This window comes from Ciconia boyciana, chromosome 15 (assembly GCF_034638445.1).
Source record: "Ciconia boyciana chromosome 15, ASM3463844v1, whole genome shotgun sequence".
Lineage (NCBI taxonomy): Eukaryota > Metazoa > Chordata > Aves > Ciconiiformes > Ciconiidae > Ciconia > Ciconia boyciana.
In genome coordinates this window covers 1,320,720-1,337,896 of record NC_132948.1, presented here as the reverse complement: position 1 = coordinate 1,337,896, position 17,177 = coordinate 1,320,720, and the positions used below count along the sequence as shown (strand labels likewise).

The 17,177-nt window shown below is 57.8% G+C and overlaps 1 protein-coding gene across 2 annotated transcripts in view; it reads left to right on the top strand.

The window, feature by feature from the left end:
* OSBP2 (oxysterol binding protein 2) overlaps positions 1-17,177 on the top strand; it is a 128,558-nt gene that overhangs the window by 86,718 nt on the left and 24,663 nt on the right. For both annotated transcript variants that reach the window (XM_072880206.1, XM_072880207.1), the window contains exon 3: positions 4,755-5,005. In XM_072880206.1, the coding sequence (XP_072736307.1) occupies positions 4,755-5,005 (251 nt within the window). The remainder of the gene's footprint in view (positions 1-4,754; positions 5,006-17,177) is intronic.

Below are 17,177 nucleotides of genomic sequence, written 5' to 3'. Positions count from 1 at the left end.
AAGAAACCAGCTGGAAAGCTGGGTGGACGTGGTGTGGGAGCAGGGCTCTTCTGCTCGGATCTGGGGCTGCTCTTACCCACAAACCGTTGGGCTGAAGCTGGTGCAGATCGGAAAGGCTGGTGGTTGCTTGAGGAAAGAGATGGATTTGTCTGTCTGCTTATTTTGGCTTTGGGCAGCTTTCCCTCGGGCTCCCAGGAGAAAGGGGAAGGGCACCACTGGTCCTCATGCCTCCCTTCCCCGGGCTGGAGAGCAGCGTGCTGCCAGCAGCCCGGCGCGGAGGATGCCGAAGTCTCCGGTGAGTGCTGTGTGTGGAGCAAGTGCAGAAGGGCGGAGTGGGGGAAACGTGAGGATAATTCAAAAAATAAAAAGAAGAGCACGCACCGCTCTTCTGTTCATGATGGTGGACCCTGCGGGGCTGCGGTTTGCTTTTTCCTGGCCCTTTTAGGATGCTTTTCCCAGTGCTGCACCTGTAGGTGAAGCCAAGACCTCATTCAACCTCCTGGCTTTCCTGGAGCCAAGATTTCACAAATCTTACAGCCAAAAAACCTCCAGGGAGCCAAGTGAGGGGTGAGGAGTTTCCAGGGACTCAGTCAATCCTGCTTGGCCTGTGCTGGTGCTGCGAGGGCGGTGAGGAGCGGGGCGTTTCAGCGCTGGGAGGTGTTTCAGCATTTCTTGGGGGTTGGAAACCCATCGTCAGAGCTGGTGGCAGGGCTTCGGCCGGGTGGATGGCAGTGAGGTTGTTTGGGTGCTTCGCGTGATTGTTTCTGCTTTAACTTGCTCTGATTTGATTGTAGCTGTGACATTGTGTTTCTTTCTTCCTGTGCTTTGATTTGAGATAATTACAGCAAATTACCTTGCTTGAGATATTTTTATTTTACCGTGCGTCACAGAAGCATGAATTGGTCCAGGTCTCCGTGCGCCCCGGGCACTGGGGCTGCGGAGGCGGTGCTGGTTATGGGGATGTGCTGACCAGGGATGGAGGGCGGTAATGGGTTTTCTGTCCCCTGCTTTGGGTGTGCTTTCGCTCCCAGGACAGAGTTACACGTTGCTCCCCCGTGGGTGCATCACAGCCCTCTAGCCCAAAGGTCCTGTTCGAAGTCTGCAGCCTCAGCAGAGGGTCTGACACCCCTCCCTCCGTTTGCACGGGCAGGAGGAGGAGGAGGAGGAAGGTGGGATCTTGCTGCCTGCCCCACAGGCATGGCCATGAAAGCAGCTTTGGGACAGGCAGGGAGCTGGTGAGGGATGTTCAGCTCAGCTAACTTAGCCTTGAACCAGCAGCGTCACAACTGGCATGGTCTGACCCAGGTGCCTTCTCTCTTTTTCCTGGGCTTTGAGGCATTTATATAATTCCACACAGCGATAAAAAAACGGGCCACGCTGCGTTCGTGCCTCCTGCCTCGAGCTGAGCACACAGGCAGGGATCATTACCGCAGCCTCGACAAGCGGGCAGCGACAGGCAGGAAATAATGCCCGGGCAAAGGATGGAGCCTGTCTGTCGCCGCACGATGCCGTCCCTGTGTCAGGGCGTTTTAATGGTGGGCAAAATCCCCAGACTGTGATCTGGGAGGAGGAAGGATTTTGGGGTTAAATGTTCCTCCAAAAATGCCTCCTGCTTGGCACAATTTTTGCAGTCTTTGTAAACAGATAAAATTATCTTTGGGAAGTATGTCTACAAACAAAAAATGTCTACAAACAAAAAAATCCTAAATTTGGTTCATCCCTTGGGGTCCCACAGAGGTAATGGTGTTTTTTGACAGTTAGTGGTGATAGTTGCCTGGCGGGTGTCTGTGATGAAAACTGAGCTAGCGTGGTTGGCTTCTGCTTCTGGTAGTTTTATAAAACACTATAATATATTACAAAGTGGCCATTACAGACTGGACTCATTAGTGATCGGACCACCAGATGTATGGCGAGGTGGTTCCCATCCGCGTGCGGGAGCGCAGGCAGCTCGCCCAGCCCAGGAGAGGCTGCTGGGATGCTCGCGGGGAGAGCGCAGATGCACGCTTGGAGAGAGCCAGGGGCTCCTGAACTGGAAATAGGTGGCTCTGGCCAGGCTGAGCGGCCTAAACGCCACCACCATCCCGTGCCCACCCTGTGTGCAGATTGCACGCCCGAGAGCTGGGCCATGTTGGGATCGGTGCTCGCGGGTGTGTGTGCTGCTGGGGCGTGCGGTGCCGTGGGACGAGGGCAGGGCCCCAGGGTGGACCTGCTGGACCAGCGCGTGGACCTTGCAGCTCGAGAGGAGCAGGTTTTCAGCCCGGTCAGAGGCGACGGCTGCAGACCGAGTCTTGCAAGGTAGAAGCCGTGTTGCTGGGCAGTAGCTCTGGTGAAAGCTCATGCTGTATTTGATGGCGAAGGAGAGATGCATGGGAGACTGTGAAAGGAGATGGCTTCAGGCCTCTGCTGGAGACTGCCCTGGAAGGCCTCGGGGAGATGGCTCTGAGTAGCAGTAACAGCACGGTGTACCTCTCCTGGAGAGCATCTGCTGCACGGTACGGTGTGCTCCGTCCCTCGGATGCACCAGCTGAGGACAGGTACAAAGACAATATTCAAAGCTCAGGGGGATGTGTATACGCTGCCAGTGACCCGCAGTGCCCCAGGATGAAGGGCACCATGGAAGTACTTGAAACAGAAAGTGGACCTTAGGGAGGCTTTGGTTACTTTTCCTTACTGGTGGAAAAGTGGCTTAAATTTTCCTGCTAGATCTTTTGCAGTTGGCGCGTACAAGATGCCCGCAGTGTAAGCTCGTGCCCATCGCCGTGGTGCCTCTGTGCAGCCTCCTGGGGAAGGAGCCTTCAAATCCTGCATGGTCCCGGTCCTGTTCTCCTTCCCCTGCCCGTCTCCTCCGCCTGTGCCGGAGACTTCCCTGGTGCCGCCTGTGTCTCCAGAATGCTGGCCCTGTCCCTGGGAGCGGGGCTCTTCCCACCCGGCTGCGCAGCTCAGGAGCTCCCCAGCCTTTCGGTGGAGCCGGCTCTGCTCTCAGCACATTGGCTGCCTGCTCGTCTTCCTTGGGAAGGTCTCGGTTGGCTTCCCGTGGGTGCTGTGAATGCTGGCACTGATGGATTATTTATTCCTTGAGCATTCTTGGTGGCCACAAGCCACACTTCACCTCCTGGCTTTTAAATTGTAGGTTTGTGCGCTGTGGATGCTCAGGGCTGGGTTGCAGACAGACCAAACGGTTGCATTGGGAGATGCCTCCCTAGTGCTTCAAGAGCTGCTTGCATTTTGTGCTGTGCCCTGTTTCCCAGCAGGGCTTTAATTTTCTTCTCCATCATCCTTGGGCAGCTGGGGTACATCCCGCTGTGTAGGATAAGCCTTGTCCCTGCGCTATGCTTCCGTGTCCCATCACGTCCTTTCTGGGTAGCTTCATAGCCACGAGACTCAGTGCAGCACCGTGCTGTGCTCCGCTGCTGCTTCGACTCCGGGCTGATGGTGCTTTTATATTATCCAGATTGCTCTGGCTCTTGCCTTAGAAACACCGCTTTGGTACTGTTAAATGAAGGGCACTCCTCTCATTTTCCTTAGCTGGCCCAAGAGCAGTGGAATCTATGTGAGCGATGGCTGAACCTCACTATCAATATCTACACCATTTTAAAAGGTCTTATAAGTGAGGCAGGAATAAAAACCAAACACCTGCCTATCAGTGAAGTACGGGCTTTCCTCCTTTTCCGTGCGGTGCAGAGAGGCGATGTGCTACACCCCTGCTTTAACCAAGGCATCCCCGAGGTCCGTGCTGTGCAGCATCGCGGCGTCTCTCAGCCTGGCTGGCTTGGAGGCCATCCTCATCCCTCCTGGCTCCCCCAGCCCTGGCAGAGAAGCTGCAGGCACATTTTGCTGGTCCCCATCTCTTTTTAATCCAGAAACAGATGATTGAGGGAGGGGAAATGAAGGGGCTGCTCTGTGCTGTGCCGCCTTGTGGGTTTTGGGTGCACCCAGAGAAACCTTGGCTAAACTTTGAACGTAAGGGTGGGGCACAGACCCTGTGCAGGACCTGCTCTGCTCTCACTTTTTGTATTTGCTTTGGGCAATGCTGCTCTCGGAGCCGCTCACCTCATGTGACTTCCCTGGGAGAGCAGTGGGATGATCTGAAGAAACGCTGCGTTATACTCGCTGCTCGGTTTTGGGTTGGTTTTCTGGTTTTAAGTCACCCAGGCGTTCTGAAATTGTGGGAATAACCATTTCTGCTGTACCTGAGATGCTGATCGTGGAGTTTTCCGCCTTCTGAAGGCGTGGTGATGGTTTTGGGTAAAGGCTGGTACTCTCCCCCGTGTCTTTGCAACCTTTCCCTTGGGTGGATAAAATCCCTTGGCAGGAAAAAATAGTTTATCCTGCCCAAAGCAGACCTTGCAGAACCCCCGCGAGGTTCGCTCCCAGTGCAGGGTGCGTTGACGCTGGGCCTCGCTCCCGTAGCCGTGTGTGGAAAGGGGAGGTTTGGCGCGTGGCCCTTCCCGGTGGCACCAGCACACCGCTCCCCGTGCCACCCCCACCGCTCAGCCATAGCAGCCCTGAGCCAAATCCCGGTGACAGCCGCGGGAGCCCTTCGGACACCTCCTCGGGGCCCTGGGTGACATCCCGCCTTGCTCCTCCACACCACGCTCTGCTCCCGAGGGATGCGGTGGCCACGACCCCCAGCCCTGGCCGAGCTGCCTGTGCGCGGGAGGAGGCAGGAGGTCCCCCTGCCCGCCGTGCTGACGGGTTAGTACGGTCTGGGGGTAACCATGGAAACTGTTTTTTCTCCATCCCTCCCTTTGCAGATGACTCGGGCGATGAGGAGCCCGCCTCACAGTCAGACAAGAGCGAGCTGCACGGCACGTTGAAAACCCTCTTGAGTAAGCTGGAGGATCTGAGCACTTGCAATGACCTGATCGCGAAGCACGGGGCGGCCCTGCAGCGCTCGCTCAGCGAGCTGGAGAACCTGAAGCTGCCGGCCGAGAGCGGCGAGAAGATCAAGGCGGTGAACGAACGAGCCACGCTCTTCCGCATCACCTCCAATGCTATGATCAACGTAAGTGCTGCCGGCTGAGCGGCCGCGTTTGCGAGGAGACAGAGGGAGAAGCGTTTTTCTCCTCCTCTTCTTCCATCGTCCTTCTTCCCTCTGGCATGGCCTCGTTTTCTCTCCATGCACCAGCTTTCTGCAGGAGCTGTGTGTTGGCTTGCGTTAGCACGGGGCTCCAGGGCCGAGGGACGGGAAGTTGGGAAGGCGCAGCCTGGGGAGCGGGCACGGGTAACCCCCCGAGACACAGGTCTGCTACATCCTTACAGCATGCCTTCTGGGGACGCTGCTCCAGAATAGGACATTTTGGATGTGAAGCCGGGTAAAACGGAGGCTTGGGGTGCAAAGGGGTTTTCAGTCGTTCCTGGGGATGCCTTTCTGGCTGGCACAGCAATTCGGAGCCTGTTGCCTGCTGCGGATTCAGACCCACATCCCCACATCACTCGCATCCTCATTGACTTCCATGAAGCTGCCCTTGTTTTACACGACCAGGGGGTTTAACCCCCTCGGGGTCCGAGAGCTGTCTCCTGCCAGCTGTGCTCTCCCAGACCTGGTGGCTGGAGGTCATGAAGTGCGTGCCGGCACCGGCGCTCCTCCCTGCCTTGTGCAGCGTGACGGTGCTTTCTGATTATTCTTTGGACGACTTCTGTTTGGGGTGTGGGTCTGCCTCCGTCGCAGTGAGACAGCCCTTCCTAGGGAGCCTGATTTTCCCTGGGGAGCTTTGGGGAGGGGAAGAGAGAGTAAAACTAAATAAAATATTTAAAGCAAAAAAACCAAACAAACAAAAAAAACCCCAACCCAAAAGCCTAACAGACCTGGAATAATATATGAAGGCAGAGCTTGGGGAATTGTGAATGGAGCAGCGCTGTCGCCGTGCTGTCCCAGCCCTGAGCAAAAGGAGGTCGTGTGTTGGTTTATGTGGGCTTTTAAACAATAATAATAGTCCACGGCAGGAGCCGGAGGGCACTCAGGAGCCCCGCGGTCGCAGCATCCTCCCCGTCCCCGCTCGCAGCATTTTGTGGCCGTGGGGGGAAGGGGCTTCCTGAGACGGCCTCTTGTATTTTGGAGCAGCTTTGGGGTGCCTGTGCAGCGCTCTCCCCGCAGAGAGTTTGTTGAAGTTTTTGGAGCGGGGATGGCAGCGTGTTGCGAGCGGTGCAAGGTGACGGCGGAACCCTCGGCGCTGCTGGGAGCAGTGGGGATTTGCTGTTAGGAGGCAGACCGGCGATGGGATGCAGGCAGGGAATTGCTGGGGAGAGGATTTCTCCAGCAGCCTTTTGGGAAAGGATGAGTAGAGCAATATTTGCTGTGTCCAGCCTAGAGAGGAGGAGGTCGCGGTGGTTGCGACGTGACAAAAGCTTGAGTGAGCCTGTCTGGACGTTGGGATATGGCACAAAAACTGTTGTGCAGGGAAAAAACGGTAGAAACACGGTTTGTCCAAAACACCGAGCAGGTAAGAGGGGCCAGGGAGAAAGCGAGGCACATGTTTTCAGGTGGATGTCAGAGATGGGTTTTTAACAGCGTCCTTTTGTACATTGGCTCGTGGCTCAGTGTCTTGAGGAGATGTCTGAAGGGGAAGGGCTGCGACCTGGAAGAAGCAGGATGGGGTCGTAGTTGCGGCTCTCCCAGCTTGCTGATGAGCCCATCGTTCTGGGGGGAGGTGACGGAGCTGTGGGCAGGGGGACGCTGACCCCCACGAAGCAGCGACGCTCTGGGGGGAATGGATTAGAAAGGCAGGAGGAGGGGGAGCAGGGCAGGGTCGTGGGGGCCAGAGGGAGGGGGATCGACAGCCTGACCATCCCATCGCGGTGGGCTGGTGCTCCCAGTTACACCGTCACCTTTTCCTGCACGCATCCCTTTTTGCGCCTTGATTTATCTTTTTAGCATGGGGCGATGCCTTCTGCGAGCTGCTGCGTGGACCCTGCCCAGGGAGTCTCTCGTGGGGTAGGGGGTGGCTCTGTGCAGTGCAAAGGTCCCAAAATCTTCTGTATTGAAACATGAAACATCGCTACAGGGAAGCACATGGAGTCAAGCCATCTCCTGGCAGCAGGTGAAAATACACCCTCCTCCTGCCCACCTCGATCCCTGCGGGCTTCTCAGGGCCACACATCCCACGGCAGCACAGCGTGCTTTTGACAGGCCGGTAGTTCCTCGCAGGAGAAATGAAACATCCCTCACCTGCCGGCTTTTGCCCCGAGAGGTCCCAGCCAGCAGCGGTGGGCTGGTGCCGGCATGTGGGTGCTCCGCATCCGCGCTCTGCCCCGGCCCCAGCACGAAACCTCGCCGATCCGCTTCCACCCGACGCAGCCGGATCCTGCCTCCCAGCGCATTGCCTCTGCCTGCACCGCAGAGGTTTGCTTTTGCAGGAGATACCATGGCTCACATCCACGCCGTGGCCGGCTGGGTCAGTGACACGCAGCACTGCCCATTTGTTGCTGAGATTGTGCTGCGTTTGCTTCTTCTTCAGTTGCACCCTCCAGCAGTTTAGGGGGGTTCGGACCCATGAGCCGTCAGCTACGACAAACCCCCGGGAGCCGTCTGTGCCCCTGCCCTCTTCCCGAGCAGCACCGGGCTCGTGGGAGCAGCCCTGGGCTCTGCGCTTGGGTCCCGCTCCCGGCTGGGACCTGTGCGGCCCCTGTGCCCCAGACGGGGCAGGGCTGGGCTTTGCTGGCTGCAGCGGATGCTCCGGGGCCGGCGCTTGCGGTTTCCGTCCAGCCGCCTGTGATCTGATTATGTAAATGTCCCCGGAGCCCCAGGGAGCGGCAGTAAGCAAGTAGAAATAAATAAATACATATGTAAATGAAAGAGCTTTGCTGCGAAGGTGACCTCCTCGCTGCGCGTTCTGGGTGCCTGCCTCGGCTGACTCTGGGTGCTCCTCTGGAGATCGGGAGGAGAAAGTGGCTCGGGCTGCCCCTGTGTGAGTGACGCTCAGGATGACGGAGGAAGATTTGGGCAGAGGCAGAGCGGGACATGCTGGACCTTTGCGTTACAGGTGAGGATCTGAAACACGGAGGGACTGACTGTTGCAGGGCTTAAATTTAAGCCCAGACCTGTGCGAGCCACCCATTTGCTCTGCTCCCATCCAAACTTGGAAATCTCACATAACATCACGCCGGGTGAGGCTCGCGGCAGAGTTCAGCCTTGCTGGGACCGAGACACCCTGTGTCAGCGGGGCTGTAAGGGGCGACGAGGAGGAGACGAAGAAAAGCAAGTCGCAATCTGTCGCAGGGGAGGAGTGGGAGGTATGTAAAAATAAGAAGCAACAAATTAAAGGGATAATTAGAGGCACGGGGATGAAAAGCGCTGTGCTGAATTGCGTAGTCTCGTCCAAGGAGTAGGGAAAGCTCTCGTCTCATAATTTAGCAGCAGACAGCAGGCAGGAGGGCTGTGTGGACATGCTGAGGAAGCCAGTTTGGGCATCAGGAAGAGCTTGCAGGGCTGTGGGTGGTGCTAGAAATAGTTTTTTAATGGGAACGGGGTTTGCTACAGCAAAGCTCAGAGGCGGCCGAACTGTGTGCGAGCGTGCAATAGCTGCGCTCTTCTTTGGGCTTGCTTTGTGCTTCCTTAAGGGACGTGAGCATGGAGAACAGCAGGGCTTGGGCTTGGCCGTGTGTTGCTCCGGGGTTAGTTTGCGTTTTCCCTTGGGGTTTATGAGGAGCAGAGGTGGAGGAAGGCTCTGCCGGCCGGCGCAGCCTGGGCAAGGAGGGGTGAGCGAGGCAGCCGGGGCAGGGGTGTGGTGCTGGGTGGGAGATGCTGAGCGGGCAAGCCTTGGTGAGGAGGGAGCCCTGCGTGGACTGGCGTGGAGGAGGCAGCCCCAGGCACCTGAAGAACTCCACGCCTGCCCTTATGAGAGGCCGCCGTGCCGGTGGCCGCCCAAGCCCATCACGCGGAGGATGCCGACACCCGCTTCGAGGCAGACTGACTTCCCCACCCAGGTTTTCCTTTCTCACGGGAACGGACCTGTCTGGAGCACCGGCACCCCAAGACATCAGGAAAGAGCATCCTTCAGCCCTCTGAACCTGCAGGGAGGGTCTTTAAGTGTGTGAAACACAGTGCTGGAACCAGAAGTGAGATCGATAACAGTACGTGCTGCTTCTCCCGCGGGGACCGTGCTCCGGCTCAGCAGCAGTTGCGGCGTGGCCCTGGGCTGCGCGCCGGTGGCTCGAGGAGCAGCCGGCCTCTCCCCGCACCCTCGCTCGGCTCCTGGAGACTTTGAGTGGCATCTGCCCGGTGGGGCATCCACCAGTGGGCACCCTGGGTAGGCTTGCGGAGGGTCTGGAGCCGGGGGGTTACGGCTGCTCAGTCGGTTCATTTGGAGACCTCCTGGTGCCTGTGCTGGAGCGAGCTGCCTCGGCAAAAGATGCGCTTCCCCAGAGCCGCTCCTCTGCCTTCCTGTGTCCCAGCTTCACTGCTGTTTTCGTGAAGCGCTGAGCCTCCTCTGCCCCTGTGGGGATGCTGCCGTGATTAATCTGTACTCCTAAAATTGTTTCCATATTAAGCCGTACTGACGCTGAGCACGTGCTCTGAGCGGCGTCAGGTTCACCAGAGCAGCCTCCAGCCTGGTGGGTAATTTCTAATGGTTTATTTTAGTGACAGGTTAACTGCCGTGTGTGTCTGTGCTTGCAAAACGGCTTAAAGCTGGTAGGAAACAGAGTCCCCGGGATCTCCTCCCCGGGACTCAGACGTTGGGGTGACCGTGTGGTGATGCTGCCGGTGCAGACCTGGCCGGGTCCCGGCGCAGGATGGGTGTGCGATGCTGTCCCTCGGGGTCCCTGAACCCATCGTGACGCAGGCAGGACGACGGACCCGACCTCCTCTCTGCCTGCACAGCGCTGCCAGCAACCGGGGCAGAGATGCTGAGCAGGGAGGGAACAGCAGCCTGCTGGGCTGCTCCCAGTTCACCCCAGTACAGCCAGTGGGTCTAGAGGAGCCCTCCACCCTGCGCATCCTTATACCGCAGGGGTTAATTCAGGCACTGCAGCGAGCAAGTGCCGGCTTCAACCCCTGGATTTGCTTCCTTAGCGCAGGGATTGCCCCCAGCTGCCCTCAGTGGCCCCAGGCAGATGCTCTGCTGCCTAATACCAGAGCAGCCCCTGCAGCAGGGCAGGGTTTCTCTTCCCTGTGACTATTGCAATGGTAATCGTGCAGGAGGAGCCCGTTTTTGCATGCCCGTGCTGTAACGCGGCCTGTGTTAATTATCTGTGCTGCGCTAACGACACGCGCGCTAATCAGCGCATTGAAAACCATGTCACCGACCCAGAAAACCCCTGGCTTTGGGATTAAATCTTTAACCCGACCCTAATCCTCATCAGACGAGAAAGCTGTGGGGAGAGGTCCGTGTGTCCTGGGCATTTTTGCTGTGGATGCGCCGCGCTGATGAATAAATAACTGGTGGGTGCTTTGCTGTTACCCGGGGGAGGTGGTGGAGGGTGATGGGTGTCACCCTGGGGTCTGTCCCTGCCTGCACGGCTGCTGGAGCGGGGCTGGGGTCCAGGGGAGCGGAGGTGCAGAGCCTGGCCTCTGCGCTCGGAGCTGCTGCAACTTTCTCTGGAGCATCCCTTATTGCTTTTTTAATTTAGAGGTGTGAGGGTATCTCTGATCAGATCTGTCCAGACAGGCAGTGCCTTCCTCTGGCTCCCCTCATCATCATCATTCCCTGTGGTTGCTGAGTCCCTCCAGCCAGATGATACCACGCTGCTCAGACCTTGCGTGTGTCCGTTGGGCCTCCGTGCCGGCGGGGGCTTTCGGCTGGTGCTCCTGCAGACAATTTGCTTTATCCTCACCGTGCCTTGGGGCTTCTCACCTCTTCTTCTCCTCCTCCTCCTCATTGTGTTCAGCCCAGGAGGCCTCAGACTCTGTCCTGGGCCTCCCCTCGGAGCCTCGTGCCAGAAGATGGGGGACACATCTGTCAGGAGCACCCAAGGATGCCTCTCGCAGCTCTGCCCTCCCGTTTTTTTTGGCTGAGAGCGATAACTTTTCTATTGTAGCTTCAGAGGAGAGTTTTGAGCATTTCTGCCTGGGCAGCTGCTGGATCAGCGGGGCTGCATGTCGGTGGGCTTAGCACGTCGGAGACGGGGATTGCACCGTCAGCAATGCCCGACGTTAATCGGCAGCTCTGCTGAAGCGTGAGACAGCCTAGCCAGGCATTGCCTCTGATGTTAAACGCGGTGCTGTGACCAGGTGAGCCCTGCCCGTACCTCCTGTGATCCCCTGGCAGCTGCCACGTGTCTGTGCCTGGTGGCTGTTGGCACTGTGGGGCAGGATGGGGACATGGAGAGGACAAACAGCAATGCGTCGCTGGGTTAAGCCTTCCGGGGTTGTGCCCCTGCCATCACAAGGGTTGTGTTCGCCTCTTGCCTGAGCTGAGGCACCGAGATGCTTCTCTCTGGCTTCTTCCTCCAGTGTCTGTTGAAGGAGAAGGCACTGAAATGGCAGCACTGCTCTCCCATGGATTTACCCAGGAAGAAGCTACGGTACCGGGAGATGAGTGGGATAGAGGGTGCTGCCGCCAGGCGAGCTGCTAACGGCGACCGCTGCTCCTGCAGCACCTCTCGTACAGCAGAGCGGTTTGCAAAGGCATCGCATGAGGCTGAAACTGAGGTACAAACCGAAGCAGCTTCCTCCAGATCCCAGGGTCGGAGCTGCCCGCGGGCAACGCCAGCTGCTCGCTGCCACTGCAGCCGCCCGCCATGCGGCTGGGGACAGATGCTCTTCCAGCCTGGAGTTCGCTCCGTCGGGCAGACGAGAAAAGGAGCCAGGGAGAGTCTCATTAAATCTCTCTTTGTGAGAGCTGTTTGCAGGACAGAGCTCTGAGCACGCCAGAGCCAGGATCAGGCCTCCAGGTGCACTAAACATGGAGACCGGCTGCTCTTGTGGTGTTGGCTCGTCTGCTTTGCAGAGTCCTGCGAGGGTCCCCACGCTGCTGCGGTGGTTTTCGGTGGTTTGGGCAAGCGAAGAGGAAGGAAGAAATTGCAGCAGCCGCCCGGAGGTACCTCCCTGTGGGGGAAGAGCCGATGCCGGGAGCTTCCCAGGGAGGTGATTTTTGGCACACGTGGCAGTGGAGAGGCCCCGCTGCTGGCCGGGCGGGTAAGAGCGTCAAAAGGAAAAGCCGAAGACATGAGCGTTGCTGAAGGAGAGCAGCGAAACCCTGCAAGGGCACGATTCTGGGCTGGCCGCTCTGCAGCAGGAGGTCCCAGCACAAAGTCTCAGCTCCCTGTGCATCTCCTGTACTGGTCTCGGCGTATCCTCAGCACACTGCGGTGCCCCGACAAACCCTCCGGCATGGCCAGCGGAGGCTGCCGTGCCCTGCTCAGTGAGGTTTGGGGTGGAAAGGGGCAGTACTGCTGGCACGCCGAAGCATCCAGCAAACGCTTAGTTGTTTTTCCACTAGAGAGCGATGCTTTGGAAACCAGACCCTGTGTCTTTCCCGGGCCACAGCTCCCAGCTGGCATCGCTTTGGTCCATAATCCATGGGCGGCATTGGCTTATTCTGCTTCTTAGAGCCACGATGAAAATTTCCTTTTATCGTGCTGAGTACGCGATGATTATGGATTCGGTAGCCTACATAAAGGCTGCGTGGGTACGGGATTAGAGCCTGTTAACACAGCCAGGCTGGCGGATTTGCCACTGTTTCACACTAATCCTCTCTCTATTGCATGGGGTGGATTACACGTCCGTAACGGCGCTTGCTGCAGGCAGAGTCTGGCCGTCGTGCCAGCGCCGGTCCCGGGCTGCCTCTGCTGCTTTGGACCCGGGGTGAGGTCCTCTTTGAGGAGCTACACCCTGGCAAGGTGTGTTTGGCTGGTTAAGCAGTGCTGAGCCTGCCTCATGGCGGGGAACACTGGTGTCTTCATGGCATGTAGGCAGATGGCCCAAAATAACACGATAAGGTAATAAAACTCACAGAGACACAACCACAAGACCAGACCTGACTCCCACCCAAGTGTGGATGTCTCCATCTTGGACGTCTCCATCTTGGACGTCTCTGGCTCTCAGGGAATCCACAGTCCCAGAGAGAAACAGGCACTGCTGGGGCATAAGGTGCCACCTGGAACAGGACCGTCAGCGGTTTTGGGAGCACCTTGGGTGAGTGGTGGGAGTCTTGCTGAGATGCTGACATTGGCAGCAGGCAGCATGTGCTGCAGGTCACCAAGAGGTGGGCTGGAGCCTGCTCTGCTCTGGTGTCTTCCCCAGCATTGGTGCCGTTGGGGCACTAATGAGCTTTTCCATGTCCGTGCATTTCTGTAGCACCCGTTCTGCCTGGATGTAAAGCTCCTTCCGATGTAACACATAGAAGTGTGGAAAGAAAAGCAATAGGGAGGGGGATGGTTTTTGGCGTTGAACTCGCACCTACTGTCCTCACAGGTTTTCATGCAATGACACCTTTTTTTTTGTGGTGTCGTGACCTGGCGAGGCTCAGCCCAGCACCTTCTTTCAGGTTCTCCTCTTGCCACCAGCCCTGCCTCAGGGAGAAGCAGCTCTCGGTGTGCCTGCATCCCCCTGCTTCAGACAGCCGGGGTGCTCGTGAGCTGGCTGAGGGTCACTCCAAGGATTTGGGACAGATTTGCCATTATTTAAGCAGTCTGTGTTGATCTGGATGTTTCCCTGCGCTGCTGCTTCTGGTGGTGTCCAGCCAGCCTGGCCGTGGGCCACCGGCACGGCTGCGGGTACCATCACTGTCACAGCAGATGACTGCACTCAAAACCACGTCTCGTTGCGATCCATTTGTGCGAGGTGATTTGGGATTCAGGCTGGCTCCATCCTTGTATTTCCCCTTTTACTTTCTGCTCAGAGTATTTTGGTGGGGGGGAAAGGACAAATTAACCCTCTCGCGGTGCAGACGCTCTGCGTATCTCACCACTCTGAATCCAAACGGCTCATTTTTATGCCATGCCATGTGCCTGGAGCGCTGACAGGGTTGTGAATGTGTTCAGAGCTAAATCGCCCTTCCCTTGGGGAACTACTTTGCAGTAAGCAGCAGCACAGATGTGTCCCAGGGTTTTGATGACTCCAGGAAGGAAGGGAGCACTTATCTCCGAGGCACCAGACGCATACAAAACGGCAAGGCGCTCTTTCCCGTGATGAATGAAGTGATGGCTCTTGCTGTATAATTCACCGTTGAAAAAGAGATGATGGAACGCATCTGGCGGTTGCCTTCTCTCGTGTCACTCCCAGGCGATGAAGTGGTCCTCGTCCCACGCAGGCAAAGGAAGGGACTGGTTGAGGAGCAGGAGATGTCACTCCCAGAACAGCCAGCGCTTCCCTGGGAGGTTTTTTCCTCCCCAAAGGTTAGATTCGCAGGGCTGTTCCCCCGGGACGCTCAGGGCAGGTGGGACCGCAGGTTTGAGTGCGTTCTCTCAGCGTTGCGTTGGAGGGGGTGAAATGCTCAGCCTTGCTAGGACTTCCCCGAGAGGTTGTTATCCCCTGCGGTTCAGACCTCGGGGCAGAAATCTGGCACAGCCTGATGCGATCATTTACACTTTCAAGCTAATTAACTTCGTCTCTGTGTTCTTTGTGTCTAATATTGACCGTTTGCTCCGGTTGAGGAGCCAGGAGCGCTGCTGCTCTGCAGAGATGCCCACGGGCGTGTGACACAGCCACCTTGGCAGGACGCAGCTGACCTCGGGTGATCGTTTTCAGCTGCATAAATAATCCGCGGGCCGTTAACAGCGTTCCTATTAGCCTGCAACAAGCTGTGAAATCTGGTATATTTGCCGTGAGAAATGTGTGAAAGGTGCTAAATTTGCCCAAGCTGCGGCAGCTGCAGACCACGGAGCTGGCGGCACCGTGTGTCATCTCCTGCTCCCCGGCAGGGTCTTGATGGCACCTTGCCTCTTCCTCCACGGGAATTTGCAGGAGCCTCAGTGTTGCTTTTGTACAAAACCACACTCTTTTGGCCACTTTGGGTGTGCCTCCTTGTCTTTATGGTGATTTAAAACCCCACCATCCGCTGCGGGATTAGGAGCTGCTACAGAAACTTGGTCCAGCCATGGAGAGGAGGAGAAGCCACCTCCGTCCCTTCTGCCGCCCGGTCGCAAGTAACGCTGGGCTTCCCTGGGACCTTGCGCCCGTTCTGCGGATGGATGGAGCTTGCTTTTATCTTTAGTTCCTGGTGACCTGCCAGAATTGCAAGACGAAAAGGGGTAAGCATTGGCTGGGACGTTCAGGGGTGATGAAGCAGCCCTGCCTCTTAGCCTCGCCACCGCCTTAATTATTTTCAAACAAGCTTGCTTGCGGAGCAGGAAGGCATCTTGGCCACTGCTCTCCGACCCCAACTCCATGCTGCGGTGATGCCGAGAAGCGGTGTGGTCTCTGGGCTGCAACGCTGGCGGTTGGACTTTGGGACTCTGTCCAGCTCTGGCTCTGTGGCAAAAGCCGGGACACGTATCACCTCCTGTACCCCGCCACCTCCTCTGTCTGCAGGAAGGCAGGGGCGAGGGTGTCAGAGTATTAAAACCAATCTCCCGGCGGGGTGTGGGGACGGGCACAGCATCCTCTGCTGGTCCCTCTCCTCCTGCGTGCTGGAGGGTTGGTCATGGGCAGACCTTTGAGGAGGGCAGCATGGACGGTTTGTGCAGGCAGGGTAGGATGGGAGGGAGAAATCACCTTTTTCTCCAGGAGACGCTGAAAGCAGCCGACTGCCCTTGTGACGGACCCCGCTCCGTGGCGTTAGTGGGTGGCTCCCCGAAACCCTGCGTGCACAGCACCGCCTGCCCCGTCCCTGCCTGGCTGGGCCGGGGCTGGGAGCAGCCCCGTTGTGTGGGACCGCAGCAAACGTCGGTGCTGCCCGAAGCCTGCGTGCATCCAGGCGCTGCTAAAACGCAGCAGCTGTGTCGCGGCGGCGATGGCTCGGGGGCGCGTGGGCATATGGGGTACGACGTGGTCTGACCCCATGCTGCAAGGAAGCTGTGGGGTGGGTAAGCTCTGCAGATGATGATGGGGATGTCTATATGAAGGCTGTATTCTTAGATGCACTTAGCCTGGACACCCTGGCCGTATGGCTCACTGGGGAATTGCTTTTCTTTTGCTTTCGTCTTGCAAACTGGCGGCTGCGCTCTCCTTTGCAGTACGTTTGTCAAGGAGCCTCTTGCCCGCTGACCTTTGCGAAGATGGCCTGTGTCCCTGCGCCCGTGTAACGTGGATTTGCGGCCGTGTCTTGCTTACAACCTAGATCAGGTTCAGCTGTAACTAAGTTTAGCCGCCGCTCCGTAAGGGTTTTATAAGCTGGATTTTGAGGCGTTGCTCCTGCTCAGCGACTGCAATTGTTTGCACCTTTGAATGGGGGGATTAATGAAATGAATGAGCGATGACCCGGGATGCTGGAGTTTCGTCCGGGTTCATGTCCCCTGCCCTCACCTTAATCTGCCCCAGGACTGGCCTGGGGCAGCCGCTTGCGTCCCTCCGGTGTCACCGGCGGGAGGTCACCGGTGGGGGCCATCCCTTTGTTCCTCGGCCGCCCCTTTTTCCGGGGTGGTTTGCAAGATCTGTTGCTGTTGGGGACGACGCGATGCAACCCACCGATGGAGGTGGGAAGCGGTGATGCACGTGAGTGGTGAATCAGAAGGTCCTGGCTCCCCCCGGGTGCTCCCAGCCCCTGTTTGAGGTAAGGTGGGAGCTCGGGGGGAGGTCGGTGGCTCCCCGGCCCTTCGGCCCCTGGCTCCTGAAACAGGGGAAGGCAGAGGGACAATGAGGGTGAACAGCTTGTGGGTGTTTTCAACCCAAATTCCGAGTGTCGGCTGAGCCGTTGCGGCAGAGTCAGTGGCACAAGAGGGGAGTGGAGCCTGGATTCATCCCAGCGCAGTGCAGAGCAGCGAGCCAAACCTGTCCGAGGTTTGGCTCAACTCAGCAGAGTGGGGGCATGAAGGGATTTATCTTCTTCCCTGGGTCAGAGCTTGTCCTGGGACCTTGTCACGCCATCTCCTGCTGCAGCCAGCTGCAGTCCTCCTTGGCTGTCCCAGCGGGTTGAGGTGCTGCAGCATCGCTCTCGGTGCTGCTTTGGGCATGGCGGGAGCATGGACGGGGGTCCCAGGGCACTGCTGGTGTGGCTGGGGCAGTGACAGCAAGGAGAGCATCTCCCACCCTTCATCTCCTGCGAGAAAGGGACACAGTGAGCTGCACCTCCACCTCTTCTGTCTGGGCTGGATCCTTCCCTGAGAAGAGAGAAACCCTCGGGATGGGGGTCCCCTGG